The sequence below is a fragment of the Rattus rattus genome, chromosome 18 (genome assembly GCF_011064425.1).
Source record: "Rattus rattus isolate New Zealand chromosome 18, Rrattus_CSIRO_v1, whole genome shotgun sequence".
Lineage (NCBI taxonomy): Eukaryota > Metazoa > Chordata > Mammalia > Rodentia > Muridae > Rattus > Rattus rattus.
In genome coordinates this window covers 39,297,214-39,315,837 of record NC_046171.1, presented here as the reverse complement: position 1 = coordinate 39,315,837, position 18,624 = coordinate 39,297,214, and the positions used below count along the sequence as shown (strand labels likewise).

The following is an 18,624-nucleotide window of genomic DNA, read 5'->3' as shown; positions in this document are numbered from 1 at the left end:
TATAAACCTATTCCTCGGTTTGGTGTGGTGGGGGCACATTTAGTCCAAGCACATGGAGATAGAGCCAGGTGAATGAATCTGAGTTCAAAGCCGGCCTGGTCTACACAGTAGGTTCCAGGACAGCCTGGTCTACACAGTAGGTTCCAGGCCAGACAGGGCTACACAGTGAGTCAGCAAACAAACAAACAAACAAACAAACAAATTCCTAGAATTTTCCCTTTCTGACCTTATTAAACAAACAGATCAACCCTGAGAGTGACATTGTGGTTCTCTTACCCAGAAAACCCTTTAATAATAATCACATTGTGTCCACATTCGTATTTGAAACCTTTATACACATCAAAGAGTTTATATAGAGAAAAGTCTCCAAGCGGAGCCATGTCATTCACTGTGTGGACATCCCTCCCAGCTACCATGTGTACACGCGTGCCACTGCCCGGTCTTACATCCCATGACTTGGGTGCTTCGTGGCAGAGTGCTTGTCTGGTGCACACAAGGCCCCGGATCCCCTACCCTCCACCAAGGAGAAAACAAAAAGTTAACATTTTAAGTTGCACTGTTTCCATTTGTGGTCCACAGAAAAATAGGAAGTTGTTAGTCTAGCGTATAAATGAGTATGTGGAGTTTATAATAACCACCTTGTATGTTTAAGGAAAAGGCTCTGGAAACACTACCCCTTTTTTTTTTTTTTTTTTTTTAAACACTACCTTTATTTAAGTGACAATGCTTACTGCTCTGAAATTCCACTAGATGGAGACATTTCATCATTAATGAAAATGGCCCACTGGTTCTTCCCTGTAACCTGTCTCCCCAGCTGGGAAATGCTCCAAACCAGGAAGAACGATGAGGAGCTGGGGGCACAGACTTATTTCCAAGGCGCGCTAACCTTCCTCAAGTTAGTTCTAACTGAATTGAGTTAAAGGAAAGCTAGCATCAATTTCAGGTGATGTCAGCGAGTCGTCACCACTGACAAGAAGCCAATGCATCTTGCTGCAAACTGGGACAAGCCCAGTCTTAGTCAAGTGACTCGGCATTAACGAGGCATTAATTTCCAATTTAAGTTAGTATCGGCTGTTTTGTTTCTTAGGCTTCTAAACAGTTTGCCACACATGAGAATCTAACAGTTATCAGAAGAAAGACAGCACCACTCTGGACTTCTGTTTCTGGGCCAGGGAGGGTCATGGCTTTTTCTTTTTTCTTTTTTTCTCACAGGAGTGACACACAAATGACAAAGGCTCACATACTATGAGGCAAACGTCATATCTTGTGGCAATTTTCTCGCACTCAGTTCTCGCTGGTTTTTGAGGACCAGTGAGACTCAAAACATCTACTACATTCTGTTAGGTGAATAAACAGGCAAGAACTGTGGAATTCTCTGCCGCGCCCACTCACCTGCACAGACCTGCATTCACCTGCACAGACCCGCATTCACCTGCACAGACCCGCATTCACCTGCACAGACCTGCATTCACCTGCACAGACCCGCATTCACCTGCCCAGCCCGGCATTCACCTGCACAGACCTGCATTCACCTGCACAGACCTGCATTCACCTGCACAGACCTGCATTCACCTGCACAGACCTGCATTCACCTGCACAGACCTGCATTCACCTGCACAGAGACCTGCATTCACCTGCACAGACCTGCATTCACCTGCACAGACCCGCATTCACCTGCACAGACCTGCATTCACCTGCACAGACCCGCATTCACCTGCACAGACCTGCATTCACCTGCACAGACCTGCATTCACCTGCACAGACCCGCATTCACCTGCACAGACCTGCATTCACCTGCACAGACCCGCATTCACCTGCACAGACCCGCATTCACCTGCACAGACCTGCATTCACCTGCACAGACCTGCATTCACCTGCACAGACCCGCATTCACCTGCACAGACCTGCATTCACCTGCACAGACCTGCATTCACCTGCACAGACCTGCATTCACCTGCACAGACCTGCTGCACTGGGGTTGGTGTGGAGCAGAATCTCTGTCAGGACCCTCAACCTTCACTTGAGCTACTCTGTGTGTGTGTGTGAGAGAGAGAGAGAGAGAGAAGGGGGGGGGAGGGAGGGAGGAAGGGAAGGAGGGAGAGAGAGAGAGAGAGAGAGAGAGAGAGAGAGAGAGAGAGAGCGAGCAGGCACAGGCAGGCATGCTGTTCAGGTATTCTTGCCAGTGTGTATGCATGTCTACAGAGGTCAGAGGACAAGATGGGCATCTTCCTCAGTTGCTCTCTTCTTTCTTGTGAAAGGGGCTCTCATGGAACCTGGAGCTTTTTTAGCAGGACTGGGTGAGCAGTGAATGCTGTCTGTCTCTGCTTCCCCACAAGTAGTGGTGCTGCACTAGGCTTTCCGCATGGTTCCCGGGCCTGACCTGCTGAGCTGTCTCTTCAGCCTGTAAAGCTGCGGTTCCTATAGTCCAGCCTTTCGATTAACTCACACCTGGTAAGACACTGTCATCCTGTTCTGAACAAACCCACGATTGAACCCCAGGCCCTGGTTGAGAACAGCTTCTAGGTTTTTGTTCAGACCACCCTGTTCCTCCATTCCTGTCATTAATCCTACAAGTCCCATACAGGGCTGTGGCTCCGGTGCTGGGAGGCCAGATACTTGGGAGGTCAGATGAGGCAGGAGGTGTCTTGCCAGCCTTGGCCGTGCAGCCAGGATGCTGGATTCCTCCTGCATTTGGCAGCTGTGCCTCTCACTCAAAGACAGGCTCTTGTAACAACTTTTATCACATGTCTGGGTAATCCGGAAAAAAAAATTTTTTTTTTCCAGCTGGGTGGAGGTGGCACATGCCTTTAATCCCAGCACTGGGGGTGGGGTGGGGACAGAGATAGGAGATCTTTGAGTTGGAGACAAATCTTATCTACAGAGTGAGTTCCAGAACAGTCAGGGCTACAAAGAGAACCCTGCCTTGAAAAAAAGTAAAGCTTTGGCAAACCGATCACCAAAGCAAACCAACTTATTTTTTCTGATTATGATAGAAAAGAACTTTCAGTAGGTCCTGGGTCATGACCATGATTCGATCTATGTAAAATACCGACTGTATTTTAAGGACACACTGTTTCAAGGAGGGTAAATCACCAGTGGCAAAGTGTGAAAACAGGAGACAGAATCGGTGACCTTAATTACAGTGCAGTGAGCTCAAGCCTTTTAACACTGAGAACCACGAACAGGTCAGTGAGGACCCCAAACCCTGTGTGCACTGGAAGGAGCCCTTCTGATGGGAGGGGTAGTCAGAAGGGGCACATACAGGAGGAGGGGTGGCAGCTGCCCCAGGGAGGACAGCCCCATTCCTCTCCTGTCAGCTGAGGGCCAGGGCTGGGGGAGGGAGGGAGGGAGCCTTCGTTCGCACCATCTGCTCCGTGCTGTGGCTTTTATCCCCTTCCCTGTTATTACCCCTGACTCCAGGATAGCTATGGGTCTGCTGTACAAACCTTACTTCTCTTTTCCATAACCCTGAAAAGGGTACTTAAATGCCATGTAGGACAAAGAATTCCACTCTTACAGTAAAAGCCCTTAGCAATGTCTTCTTCTAGGAGGACTGGGTCAGAGGACCACGGACTCTGGAACCGTTAAAAACCATGCCGTCAAATAAAATGCACAGTGAGAGAGACTGCATGCCTCCCTTAAACATTCTTCTAAAATTCGCTTTGTGGATCCTGTAGACCCTTTCAGTAACGAAGGGCAATGAAGGGGACTTGACTTTGTCAGTGACTAACTGGGCCATGGCTACAACCTCAAAACAAAGGCCTACAGGAGTGTGCACAGGTGCCTAGAATGGTTTGTGCCCTTTTCTATCCCCTCTACTTCTTACTTCCTAGGGCCTACAGCGATTCGAGCTTCTAGTCAACCTTGCCATGGAAGGGGCAGTGTACAAACTGGGGAGCTTTACACAGAGTCGAAAGACTCTGACAGGCAGCATTCATCTGACACTCAAACTGACAAAGAGCAATGGTAAATGGGAAGGGATCAAAGGCGAACTCCCCCTCTCTGCGATGCTGCAGCCACCTTCCCCATTTCCACAGTCACTGAGACTGCTGCAGCTGCCTTTGATGGCGGCATCTGGGCTTTTCCAAGGTCACACCTGACACCATACTCTGAATTCCCAACCCTGCATCTCACCCTGGGCTTCGCCACCTGCCAGGACTGTGCACTTGGGCAGCCCCCTAACCTGTGCTCTCAGATGTCATGGAACATATTTCAGACAGGTGCTGGGAAGAATAAGCGACAGCAGCCCCAACTTAGCACATGGCCAGTGCATAAGGCGCTTCCAATAAACGGCAGATGTTTACTATTTTAAAAACTCCTGCGTCTGCGGGAGGTCTCTAGTGGGGGAGGGGGAGGGGAGGGGGGAAGAAATGCCAGCTGCACAGACAGGCTTAGTTTGTGACAATACAGTCAATTTTGGTCTTAAAAACTGTGCTAAGATACATGTAACATAAATGTATCAATTTTTACATTTTCGAGTGTGAAGTTGCAAACAATGAGTTAGTATATACATTGTTGTACAAACTAGCACTAGGCATGGTTATATGCATTTCTGCCAGGTATTTCAATAAATTAACAAAACAAAACAAGACACACCCATCCTTCTTTCGGTGATGACAATCGCTCCAGATTTGGAAAGTCTCTTGCTCTGTGCAGACAGTGTCTGCTGACATTTAGAAGAGTTACTGGTGTGTCTGGAGGTGTGGGGTTTTGCTGTTGAGAGCTGGTTTGTTCCCAGTGCAGTGCTGAGAGCCAGGGGCACCCTGGGGAAGGGCAGGCCTCCCCTGGAGATACTCTTGAGGTTACAAGGAGTTCCCCAAGGCCACGCCCCTCCTCTTTATCTTAGTGTGGTTACCTCTTACCTTGCCCCCTAGGTGCCTCTTTTTTAGAGGGAGCTGAAGGGCCAAGCTTCAAGTCCTTCAACTGCCTTGACGTTCAGTCAGAGAAACTACAATCAGACTTCCGGGCAGCACAACACACACCCCCACCCCAGGTGCCCGTCTTCATGGCAGTCTATCCCAATGAGTGGGGAGCACACGTCAACACACTTGAGGGGCCGAGGCACCACACTACCATCTTCTTGGGAGTGATTTTCCTTGGGTTCCCTCATCTATGCACACTACCTGGACTGAGAGAGGTGATGCTGTGCTATCTACAGAAAGCGGAGGCACAGGTATCTGCTTCCTGGTGGTCACATTCTCAAGTAGGCGAAAGGCCTCTGCTTTCTCCTCAGAGCACAGACACTCCCATATTTTCACTCTGGAAACCACCTCCAGAGGCTTCACAGTTGTGAAAAGTAGGGGATGGGGCTGCTAGTCTGAGAAGTGAGGCCTCTGCCAGTACCCACAGCTGAACACGGAGATCACCTCAGAGCAGACGGCATGTGACTCTGGCACCCAAGCTGTGTGTCAGTCACTTGAGAATGTGGATTTTTCTGGGGGAGGGGGGTGCTTTTATGATCTTTACTAAAATGCGAAAATAAGGACCTTGGGGTTAGAGAGATGTTCAGTGGCTAAGAGTGCTTGCTCACATATCTGTACCCCTGCAGCAAGTCACCAGCCAGGTACGCTCTCACAAACCAGTAACTGTGGTCCTGGAGGGGAGGCCTGAGGGTAGAGGCAGGAGGATTGCTGAGCTTGCTGGCTGCCAGCCAAGCTGAAACCCAGCACTCCAGGTTCCAGGAGAGACCTGCCTCTAAGTGACAGAGGACACCTGATTGCTTGACATATACTAGTGCACAGGCACACACACACACACACACACACACACACACACACACACACACACACACACACACGTAGAAGTAGATTCTGAAAAGACTCTGCTGTCCTCTTTAGAGTGCCATGTAGTACTGCGCTCTGTCACCAAGTCACTCAGTTGGATTGCTATGAGCGAATGACTTCGGTACGTGTTCTTTATCTTCAGACAGCAGATGTATTTGTCACAAGAACGAACCCTTCCCCCAAGCCAAACAGCACGTGTGCTTCACCTCCCCCAGCCCAAACTTACGAGCTGTTCAATATTTGAAATTTTTCTCCTTTGTGAAAACTCAGGTCATCTTCCGTCCGTGCTTCATAGTCATAAAGTGCCACAAATAGTGTCACTCCTGCCAAAAAAGGGTGGGGATCATTATACAGGGAATACTAAGAAACCACATTTTTGCTAAAGTCTCATCCTTAAAAGTCTACACTTAGACAGCATTAGTAAACATACTGGGGTAGTGTAATTAATACAGTGTCACCATGGCTGGCTTTATGACGTGGTCTGTGTAGAGGGGGCTGGGACTCTGGATGAGTGCTGAGAAGGAAAGGACTCAGACAGACATGGATCCACTCTATCCCCCACCCCTTTCTCCCGAAGGCTTGTGCTAAGGCCTGGGTAAATGCATCACCCTCTTTCAGCCCTCGAACAAGGTAGCAGTGGACGGAAGAGCCTTGCTCTGCAGCCTGGGGATGTCGAGACGTCTCCGAATGCTGACCCGAGGTGAAGCTGCACTGCCCTTGTTACCTGCCCGCAGCTGTGGTAGTGGCCTTCAGCTCTGGGGTCTCGCTGCCTAGACTTCGGCCCCCTTAGCTCCTCTGCCTTGCGTTTCCCTCCCCGCACATGATCTACTCCCTCTTTCTCACGTCCATCTTAGGTCCTCTCATCTGCCGACTCTCAGGGACCTTCCCACATTCCAGAAGTTTCCTATCAACAGCAAAATCTGCCCAGCATTCCACTCAGTCTAGGGCTTGCCCCACATGGTAGACAGAATTCTGGGGCAGAGCACAGTGACTCCTGCCTGGGTTCTCGTGTCCTTGTGCAGTCCTCCCTCCCTTAGGAACATAGTGACTGGAGTTACTTAACACAGTACACAGTGTGATACATCTTTGGTGACTTCTCTACTGTCACACTCCTTATAGACTCAGATTAAGGAGTGTGCCGTGGCAGCATGACAACAGACTGGCTCGCCCCCAGCCAGGGATCCTGCCCACACCGTGTGAGTGAGGAAGCAGTTCACTCGATCGAACCCTGCAGCCAGCACACCCAGCTGGCAGCATCCAACCAGGCTGTCCCCTCCAGATTCAGAAACACGGGTAACAGTGAGATCACAAATGTAGGTACTGTGAAAGCTGCTAAGTTTTGTGGTTGCTACACAGGACGCGATAACTAGAGGGAGCTTTTAATTTCCTGTAATCTGGCTTCTTCTGATTTCCACACATTTCAAAGTGCCTGCTATGAGGGCTTATTAGCACCTGGTTTCCTCTCTCCCAAGTGCCCCACTGCTGTGGAGATCGCCGCCATGGCCAGGGAGAAAGGCAATCAGAAGAGCGGAGGAGAACTTACCTTTCCCCTGTGGACGTCCTGACCGTGGAGCAGGGCTCCTTCAGAGCCTTTCCTAAGGCTTCCCTGAGAGTACAGGAGCCTGGCTTAAAGCAAAACGTGGGGCCTCTACGTCATGTCTACTCCGACTTCATATTCACTAACTGATGTCTCTTCTTTTATAATAAATATCAGAACCAAGCCATCTTTCCTTGTGGCAGACAGTCCTTCCCACCCTGCTTCTCCATCACTGAGGGATTCTGCACTACAGATGGAGGAGGGTGCAAAGCAGGCAGGGAAAGATGCAGACTGCTCTCCACCTTAGGGGACAGCAAGGCCTCCAGAGAGCCCAGGACACACAGTGCAACCAAACCACCTGAGGACAGAGCATCTGCTAATATCCCAGGGCTCTGCCTTTTGAAAATTATATATTTTTTATACATATGTGCTTTTTGTCTGTGTGCACCGTATGTGTTAGAGCCTTTGGGGACCCGAAGAGGACACTGGATCCCTCTGGAGTTACAAGTGGTTTTCAGCCATTGACGGGGGTGCTGGGAACAGCACCTGGGTCATCTGTCAGAGCAGCAAGGGTTCTTAACCCCTGTGCCAGGGCACTTAACCTCTCCAGTGCCAGGGCACTGCATTTTAAACTTCAAAGACTACAAGGAGTCAGATGGCCTCTTCCATTAAGACTATCCGAGGATTCACGCTGGCCACCGTCATGGATGAGACGTGTTCACTCACTCGGGATTCGCATGCAGTCTTCATGAATGAATGAACAGGGTTGAGGCTTATGTCTGCTGAATTAAGAGTCAGCAAACATAAAACTCTCAGCAATACCCCTCACAGTGGAGGGGGTGTGTGTGTGTGTGTGTGTGTGTGTGTGTGTGTGTGTGTGTGTGTGCGTGTGTGTGTGTGTGCAGTCTACTTTGGCTCTCTTTTTGTCTTCTATGTCTTCTAAGGACTGAGGGCACTAGACTGCTGCTTCCTTTACAGGCAACTGGGAGGGGGGCGGGGGGCACAGGACATGGACGTTTGGTGAGGGTCTTATAGAAGGCTGGATTTGAGGGTAAGCTAGTGCCATTGTAGCACAGGGTTGAGCACAGGGTTTGTTCTACAGGACGGACACTGATCTTCAGGGACAGACACTGACAGCGGAGTGTAGGAAGAGACAGTGTCCAAAGGCCACAGGTCAGGAGTCTCTTCCAACTCTACCACATAAGCTGTACACAGAGAAAGGGCCCCAGCCTCAGCAGTGTCAACTCTTTGGGTAAAAAGACATGATAAGCTGTCAGAGCAGACACGAGGCATCTGTCCCTAGATGAGCCGAGAGACGCTACATTCTTTTAAACTTCTGTAATAAACAGTTTTGGAACAAATAATGCCAAATATCTGGTTACCATGGTCCCCACACTGGGAGAGTATTTGGAAGACTACAAATGCATGAGACAATTTATAAGAACTGTAGGAAACGTGTGTGAGGATGTAGCCAGATCTGTTATAGAGGACTAGCTAAGTCAGCGAATAGATATGGCAGTGGATCCCACCCCTGTGGCGTGGAAGAAAAAGGAGCCTTGGGGGAGGAAGGGAAGAGAGAACATGAAATGGTCTTGGCACACAAAGTTCGGCTTTGAGCACACACAGCCGGTATGATATTTCAACGCTCACTGAGGCAGGGGGATTGTTAATCGTCTGAGGACAGCCTGGGCTACAAAGTGAAGGCCTGTCTCAAAACTCACACAAAAAGCAGAACAACAGATGTAACAATAGAATACAGCGATGAATGAGAACTCGTGGGCTGACCAGGCTGGAATACCGTCGAGTGGAGGGAAATGGGGAACATGCCACCAAATAACCACGGCAGCAGGAAGTGGCCGGCAGGCTGAAGGGTGGGGAGACTCGGGTACACCCCAGAGTTGGTTCTGAGGCCTCTGCTGCAGAACTGTCAGAGCAGGAACAAGAGGGCTCCTGCCCCTGCACCCCAAAGCCACTCTCGGGGCAGTAACAAGAGGTTTCCTGCTCCCAAAAAAGCCGGGGCATTTGGATCTTGGATGTTCAACTTGGGCCTTTTGTTTTGAATGGCAGAAGATGGATGAAGTTGACTAAAACCTTAGTTAAAGTGAGTCAACTGGAGTCAACATATATGGTTGCCAACATAATTCAGAGCCCTGCCAAAGGGCTGGCCAGATGGCTCAGAGGGTGAAGGCGTCTGCTGATGGTCCGAGTTTGAACCCTGGAGAGATCCCATGAGCGGAGGAAGCCAGCCCCCGGAAGTTGTCCTCCGACCGCCACCACACATTTGTGGCATGCCTGCACCCACCCCATCCACACCCAAGGACGGCTCTGAAGGGACACAGCCGTGCTGTCAGCCATCCTGACTGCCGGCCGGCCGGTGGCTTACCTGTCCCTCCTCTAGTACGCAGGGTCCCGGTGTGAGAGGAGGAGTTCACACCCCCAAAGACGGTGAGTCCCTGGCCCCCGGCTGCGTGGAAGTTGTTGTAGTTTGGGATGGAGGTCACACCGAAGCTGGGGTAGTGCTGAGGGGTGGGGTCTGTGCCATAGCGGTACCCAGAGCTCTGGTTCAGGCTACCGTCCCTCTCCTCCGTCAGTTTCGCTGCTTCTTTATCCTTACATTGCACACAGCCCATTATCCAAGCTCCTGGTGGAAGAGAAAGGAGGCTCTTGAACATGCAACGCTTCCTGGCTGCTCTCACAGGGAGACTGGAGACCCATCAGGCCGACTGAAATAGGGCCAAAGGCTAGAATTAGGAGGGATCTCACAGTTCTCGGCCAAACACAGTGTTCCTCATGCTCTGGGTGAGCACAGAGAACAATGCTTACTTACCAGGTACAACTTCCCTCGATGAGGCCTGTGCTCCCGAAAAATTCCACACTGTCATGTGTCTGCCCAAAGACAGCCCACCATCTCTTAGGTTTTTCTTTAGTCACCTCAAAAACTAGTATGAGCAGTAACGTGAGCTTTTCAACACTAGAGCAAACCCTTCCAATGCAGCGCCCTCTGAGGAGGACACTGGGCGAGCTGGACAGCCCAGGACGCAGTCCAAGGACTATTTACCAGACACCCCCACTGTGTGCACTTATTACTCATGAAAGGTTGATCAGTATTAAAACCAAGAAGTAGTTACTGTGTGGAAAGTAAAACTGGGCAGAACCAGAGGCTGTCATGATAGCCTCCAGAAGCAGAGGCACTTAAGGCTGCTAATTAGCATTTCAATTTTCTATTGGAGTTTGACATTCTTAAATGCTCATTTAGAAAGAGCGTTGCTATGGTCTAGAGGTAGTGGTGGATGGAAAGGCTGAGCCATGCTACCCCACCCTCCTCTCACCTGCCTTCCCAGGGCTCCTCATTTGGCAAATCCCCAAAGATCCAGCTGCTCCTATCAGAATCCCGAGGGACATCCTCAGGGCTGCTCCGTTTACTTCATTTTTCCTGCTTCAGCTCTTACCTTCCTGCCTGGGAATAGGCCTTGACCATACCTGCCCTTTCTTCTGGACAAGCAAGAAATCCATCATGTCCCAGTTAAGATATCACTTCTTTTGTGAAGCCTTCTCAGATACCCCCCCCCCCACTTTCCAATGGAGTAGTACCTTTCTTAAGTGCCCACTGGCCTCTATGGTTTCCCTCAGCTTGGAACCCACTGTGCCACATTAAAAGATGGCCTGTCTACTTGTCCCATTGCCCCATGGACAAAAGTCCATTTCTTCACAGATATACTGCCATTGCCCAGCCCACAGTAATTACTGAATAAGTAACAATCGGATGAACGAAAAATCTGTACGGTGTTATATTTCTTTATTTTTCTTTCTCTCTGTATTAAATCCAACCTTTCTCCCAGTGATTTTCATAAATAGTATGTCCTGTTTCCCCTGACCTCATCCCCCTTTTTCTGAGACAGGGTCTCACTATGTAGCTCTGGCTGTCCTGGAATTCACCATGTAGACCAGGCTGTCCTGGAAGGTCAGCCACCACTGTTCTACATTTTCTAATGTTACTGGCATGTACGTGATTAAGTGAGAACTCAGACATACAAGAAAGATAATGAATGTTACTACTATAAGTACACAGGGGGCAGAGAGAACTTGTAAGTGTCCCTGCCAAGACTCTGAAAAGTAGCTTTTGGGAACAAAGAGTCAAATAAGAACCACGTGGCATCGTGTATAATAACGTACACTCTCTGGGGAAGGCAGGGCTGGCGCAGCTCAGGAAGAGATTTAAGGCCATGTAGGAGCTGTCACAGGAGTGAGGAGATGCCTGGTGGCTGTTCCTAAGCTAGACCAGGGCATGGAAGTGCACAGAGCCCTCACAACCTATATTTCAGCAAATGCTTGGTGAGTTGACTTCAAGTTCTTGAGAATGGGACTGTTTGTCAGGCAGCCGCCTACTACTTGGGCTGAGGTCACCAAATCTGGAACCCATTTCCTCATAAATCATTTGAGTTTAATTCCCAGCACACTGCGTCCAAGATGCTCCCTCATTTATGGTCAATGAACGATGTTAACGAGTTCCCAACAGGAAATGATCTTCAAGGCATGATCGCCTGAGGTATTTCATCACCGTTGCTGTTACTCCGCCAGACGGCAGACCTCACTCACTTTATCTGAACTCTTCCATGGTAGAACGCTGCTTTGAGCTTTGGCAAGGGCCAGCTAGAACATACTTGTGCCAAGTGTGTTTTTTCTTGGGGATTTCACCAATTTGCTTAAGCAGGGGACCTGAGGAGCCTAGAGTCTCAGGGTCACACTCACATCTGCCAGCTCTGTCCACCGGGAGACACGGTAGGCAATGTCTGGAGATGTTTTCAGTTACCAAAACTCAGGAAAGGGCACTTGTACATCGAGTGGGGTAAGGTCACGGTTCTGTCAACATCCTACAATGCACAGAATGGCCTCCTTAACAAGCAGCTCCCTTGGCTCCAGTGTTACTGCTGTGTCACCTGGGAGAAATGCCGATTTTCTCTGAAACCCCAAACCAATGAGAACGTGAGAACGTTCAGTCCAAACCATCTTTTTAAGGCAACAAAGCCACCCCTATTCGAACTCCTGCAGAAAACAGGACATCCAATCTCCCCAAACAAAAGAAGGCAACATTCTAAAGTCCCCGAAAAGAGTCCCACAGTGTAACACCCGATTCACAGTGCGGGCCGTTTCAGGGAAAGACATAATCCCCTGAAGTCAGGGATTGGCTGCTGGTCTGCGGCTTCACAGTCCCGCACGTCCTACAAGCCAGGAATGGAGCTAAGCCTTCTACAGATGTCAACTGAACAGACAGAAACAACCACAGGACATTATTTTGGAGAAAATAATCTCTGTGGCGGGAATGTGTTGCATGCACTTGACATTTGGAGTTAACTATGCTTCTACACAGGTCGCCCTCACTCTATTCTGACTGACTTAAACGAAGAATCAGGAGCCATGACAGGAACGAGGAATAATACAGACACTAAGAGCCGATCACGATGATCGGTGTGAGAACTTGTGGTCTTCTCCCCCACCTGTGGCCCAGCAGCCTGAGCAGTCCTGGTCAGGAGACGCTACACGGACTGCGCTCAATGTCATCAGGCTTCTCGCCGTGATGCAAACTTCTGGGCCTTTGGACTAAATATGAATCTCTCTATTGGTTTTGTGCAGTGGTTTCTGTGGCCACCAACATGGAGTGTACTAACCATTCTATTGCTTTTGATTTGTGGGTCACTGCACAGCACGGTCAGTGTCACTCTGAAAACACTGGGGTCCTAGAGTCCTGACTAGTAAGACACCAACTGCATCCATGTACCTAGTCCGTGTGTCCGTGTCTGGAAGAGCTGGCAGAGAAGCATCTGGACTAACCTGATCCCGCGTGAACAGTCAGGATATCCAGATCAATCCCTCTGGAAGCCAAGGGACCCTGTTTCTATTTTACGTTTAAGAAAGAGCAGCCTCCTTAAATTCATGTAGTCCCACGGAACTTTTCAAGTGCACTAGCAGGGTTACACAACTGGGGAATTGCTGCCAGACACAGTGAAGCACGGCCACGCCCTCCTCCCACGAGCACAGCAGATACGATCACTTTACACTGCTGTTATGGTGTGGCCTCCAATCCTCCACACGGTTCTTCTGGGACAGAGGGTGCCCTGCGGTACTGGGGGTCTTGAGAGCTAGCCTGGGTGAGGTATGTTCACCCGAGGTGGGCCTTCGTGAGTACACACTCTCAACTTCTGAGGCTGGATACATAAACAACGAGGAGGTTCCATTCCCTCAGCTGCCAACCCAAGAGCAATGCCCATGATCAAGTTCTACAGCCGCTGGGTATGTACGGACCTCCGGGTTTGTGCTGAGCTGGGTAACAAAGCCCGGATGAAAACACTAGCCACGCTGGCAAACCCCGTTCTCTGCCGCACACTAGGGAAAAGGCCAGTGAGTAGCAGCATTCTCAGCAGAGAAGGCTGTGACTACCCTTAAGTGACAGGCTTAGACTTAGCGCCCCATCCCTATCCCCCTCCTGCACACCCTGAGAGCCTCGAGGGCAGCCCAGGCCTGGGAAAGGACCGGCGAGGCCCTCTCGCTTCTGGTCAGTGAGTGAAGAACGACTGAAGTGACTTGCCTCACTCTCCCTGCCACCCCGGCGCCACCCTTTCCTGGGCAAATCTGACAAGGGAGGATAAGGAAAGGACAGGGTCTGGACAAAGGTATGCACAGGCAACGGAGAACTCAGAGCACAGTGGTGGGTCACATGCCAGGGACAAAGGCAAAAGCCGACGGCTTCTGGAATAAACAGCCCTCTTAATGAACAGCAATGGTTTGGAGAGGGCAGGAGGAGGCAGAGCACAGTGAGTGAGGTGACTAAAGGGCAGGAGTTCCTGGCACACGGCTTTTGATGCTGGTAAAATCAGAAACGCCCACAGAATTGACTTAAGGGACTTCACTAGATCCTCAGTAGAGGCAGTGCATACCCCGAGGACTCAGGGCAGCTTAGTATAAGACTCCTGCACGTAACTGCAGCCCCATTCAGACAGCTGAGCACCATGGCCAGAGCAGTGTTAGCCGGGATACAGAACCTGCCGTCCAAGTTTCCTGATTCCCAGCACCTTTTGGTCCTGCGCGATGGGGTGCTCCTTCTTCCTAGAATGCAGGGAGGGCCCCGGCAGCCTACAGGTCTCTGTCTGTCTCTTGGGTACAGTCAGAGAGGTCCTAGGAATTAGGAGGATGAAGAAAAAGCAGGGCCACCTTGGTGCCTCTTGGTTACGTAAGCACTCGTGGCGGTCTTAAGGCGAAGAAAAGAAACAGCTGGGTTTGCACTGTGCAACTGATGAGACCTTGGGGGCCGAGGCTCAGACAGCCTTGGTGCTGGGTCCACCCGGCGTCAGCACAGCACAGCACAGTGCTCTGCCCACTGGGGAAATCTACTTGCTGTCAGCTCGAAGGAAGAAGTGAGATGTCCCTTGCCCTGCTGAGGCTGTGCTGTGGTGGGGAGAACTGTAAGCTACCTTCCAACTCCCTGTACACTCTCTGGGGTGTGTGAATGAGGCAGTCACTCCTGTGGTAGGGTGTGGGACCTGGTGTAGGCAACCTTAAGAAAGACAGTGTCCCCATGAGCTGACCTCATCAAGTAAGCCCTGGGGTGGATGGCTCTTCCCGGACATGCAATGCTGAAGCATTCAAAGTGAGAATCTTCTCACTGCAGCTCTTACCACGTGGCCAGACTCGTGGGGATCCCCAGTGCTAATGCTCATGGCTGGCAGAGAGCAGGGAGCTGGGACGTCAGTTCCAGAACCCAGCAAACTGAAGCAGCTGAGACAGATCAAACGAGCCTGTGTGGGTTAGGAAACGGATTCTTCCCTAGCGAGGATACCCTGAGCTCAGCCTTGCTGGACAGAATCCGCTCATGCTATGTGCCGCCTTATGGCCCTAGGAATGGTGAGCAAACACACGGATGCTGTCTGAAGCCTGCAGAAGAAGAATGCCTAGCTATGGGACGGGGCGCTGGGGAGACGGCGGCTCCACTTCCTGGCAGTCATAGCCAACATCAGAAGCGGTCGCATATGCCAGGCACTGTACTGCACTGACTGGACGATGCAATCCCACCAAACTCTAAGCCCCCAAACATGGGGACTGTTACGTTCTTGCACTTTATAAGGGGTGGGGGTGGGGCAGAATAGAGAGGTTGGCGAGTGTGTCCACAGCTCAGCTCAGGGTGGGGACGAAAGGTGACAACAGGTAACTAGAGTCCACGTCCAGCACTCGGGACCCCTGTAACAAAGGTGCTTTCTGTGCCACAGAGCCCTGCCAAGTTCACACAAAGGTAAACCTCGAGGCAGGGTGCGGGGGGTGTGTGTGCGTGCGTGTGTGTGTGTGTGTGTGTGTGTGTGTGTGTGTGTGTGTAGTCTTAGGAAAGGACCCCTACTCATACCACCTCCAGGGGCAGAGAGAGCACAGTCCCTCTGTCAGCCATGCTGCCTGTCTCCCATCTACGCTCCACATAGTGGAGTCTATGGAGGTGCAGGAACCACGGGGTACAGTGACTCACCTCCTCCTTGGCGTGGTTTGGCATCTAAATGACTATTCGAGCCAACGAAACTAAAGCAACCCCCAATTTCCCCATCTTTCCTAGTTGTGGCAAGGGTATTTTTACACGCCGCGAGGAGGCGGCATCGGTTTCCTTGGTATAAAAATGAGCTCTCCCATTGCATTTAAGGCATGATTCACTTCACAGGCCAATTACCTCACGAAGGGAAATGTTCACATAACCTGCCCCACTCCCAGGCAAACACAAAAGGCACATGTGCTCGTAGTAGAGGCTGTGAAGGAAAGCCCCCACCAATGCACCTTCTACCATTCTGTAGCCTCTCAGGTGAGAAGGCTATGCGACAGGGGGAGTGTGCACAATGCAGGTACTGACCAACACGGCCACATGACCACACGCAGTGGCCGGAAGACGGGACCTGCTAACACATCAAATCAAAGCTTTACTTCAGAAACAGTAAGTGTCTGGATCACCCATGTGTGGTCACTGCGAAGGCTTCGAGGGAACGGGGACAGATCTTGTCCCACCCTGCACAGCAATGGGATGAAACGAATCATTCACAGAACACCACGGGCGCATTTGGAGAGAGGTGCATTCCTGGCGCCCGGAATTGACTCTGGTGTTGTTTGTGTAGGTCACCCCCGGGCTGAGAAACTGCAGCGTCTTTTCCTCCTGTACACCTTCCCACTCGCAGTGCCTGGAGCTCTGAAGGCACGCAGTGCAGGGGAGCGTGAGCCCCTGAGGGTGAGCGCTAACACTGCTGTGCTGTCAGCCAGCCCGGCACTGGATGGGCTCCCAGACCTAAATGGCCCAATGAAGTTCTAACAGGGAATCATGGAGGGGTTCCAGACAGAGGGTGGGGGATATTTCTTGCTCCCAGTTTGCTTTGGATCTCTGAGTTGACAGAAGAAGAACTCGATGACATAAACAAGAGTGATTAACCCTGTCTGGACGAAGAGTTTCAGGAGAGACGGGGCACCCTACCTCCCCCAACTCTTCCAGGCCACAGAACGGTGTGGCAGAGTTGGTTTTAAGGGGTTGTATTAAGACACCATTACTGCTATTTAACTCCAGAATTCCAGAACGCACTCCACCCTCAGAGAAACCCGCATGCACTGAGCAACCACCCGTGGATCCCCAGCTCCCCGACACCTCTCTAGCCTACCCTGGGTCTCTATGGATCTGCCTATTCTGGATATTTGGTATGGATTCAATCACGTGATACACAACCTTGGTTTCTTTCTACTTTTCACTAGGGCATAACGCATTTAAGATCCATTCACCCGGCAGTGATGTAACACTATTAAAGTATCATTCTGTTAATCACTAAACATCTCTCACTGCATGACTGTGTCGTAAGGTGCTCGCCCGTTTAGGAACTATGGACATCCTGGCTACTTCCTCGTGTGAGTGGTTCTGTTATCAGCATCTACGTACAAGTTTATTCTGCAGACGTTTGTTTTAACAGTGGATTTATATGGATAAGGCAAACCAACGAGGCGGGAAATGAGGGAACACTACTGGTAGGACAGAGCTCTGAAACTCAAGGGGAAGTGCCGCTTTCCACAGCAATCCGAGAACCAGGTTAGGCCAGTAAGTGATTTAATTAGTAATTAAACTCACAGATGAACGCTCTACCCAACGGGGACAGAGGGTCCCTTGAAATGAGCGCGCTCCTGCAGTGCTGTGGAGACTGGGGGTTAGTTTAGAGCCTTGAGTACACCAGACTGATAATGTCAACAGGGGCCTTAAAACTGGCTGGCCTCTTGGCCTGTGAGTTTGTGCTAAGAGAGATTTTATGAAATGCTGTTTATCATTTGGGAAATTAGAAAATATGCGCCCGTTTAGTGAGCGGTGGTGAATTTATCAGTTATGTCTATGACAGAGTGGTAAGCGGAGGAGAAACCAGACCTGATCGGTACTCTGAAGCAGTGCTCTGTGTCTGAGAGGCACCGGCCCTTCCAGCTGCGGAATGAGTGCCTGCAATGGCTTCAGGGGGACAGGCTGAAATCACCACAGGTGACGGCACCATGGTAGAATGTGCTTTCTTAGTTTCTGACTTCGCTGCTCAGATTGTCTGCACACAGACTGTACTGTGAGAAAGCACCACTTCGATAATGAGTTTAAGTCGCCTTAATTCTTTCATAGGAAACGCCCCTTGTTTTCGTTCCCAGCTGAATCTGCCTGTGAGTTGAAACAGTCATGTATTAATGAAGTACAAAACTGGAGAGGGGAGGGGAGCGGCTAGCTCAAGGCACAGTAAGAGGCAGCTTCTAGAAGGCATGAGAGCTAACGCGTCACGAACAGTGAGTGTGCTTTCTACCCCTTGGTGGGGTGAGGAGCTGTGCAGCGAAGCAAGTAAGGGGAACACAGAGACTGAGGCCAGGGAAGCAGAGCGGCTTGGAGTCAACCGGAGGACGAAATGGGTAACCAAGTCAGACCTGGGCAGACAAGGAGGGGGCACCAAAGATGCTTCTGCTCTAAGTCCTATGTGCTTAGAGAACCCACCCAAGTAGGAATGACAGCCCTTAAGCAGGCACTTCCTGGAAGTAAGGGCTTGGATTGGGCTGAGCTGTGCACTGGTCAGCCCTGTGGAGGGAAGGGCTAACCAGCTCACTCTCTCGATCTCTAGGTGCTGCTGTTGGTGGAGGCAGGGGGATTTGTCCTTATGCTCCTTGCTCTCACCCTTTCCTGCTGGCAGCTGGCTTTGACTTTGGAGCTAGGTTTCTTGAATCCTGGTGAGCAGAGGAGGGGCAGCCTCTCCTGAAACGCTAACAGTGTTCTCACTGCTGATAGCCAAT

The 18,624-nt window shown here is 50.6% G+C and overlaps 1 protein-coding gene across 2 annotated transcripts in view; it reads right to left on the bottom strand.

The window, feature by feature from the left end:
• Window positions 1–18,624, bottom strand: part of Fyn (FYN proto-oncogene, Src family tyrosine kinase) — a 207,703-nt gene that overhangs the window by 53,678 nt on the left and 135,401 nt on the right. For both annotated transcript variants that reach the window (XM_032889141.1, XM_032889140.1), the window contains 2 exons: window positions 9,704–9,961; window positions 6,010–6,106 (listed from right to left, as the gene is read on the bottom strand). In XM_032889141.1, coding sequence (XP_032745032.1) covers window positions 6,010–6,106; window positions 9,704–9,950 — 344 coding nt within the window. In that variant the 5' untranslated portion in view covers window positions 9,951–9,961. The remainder of the gene's footprint in view (window positions 1–6,009; window positions 6,107–9,703; window positions 9,962–18,624) is intronic.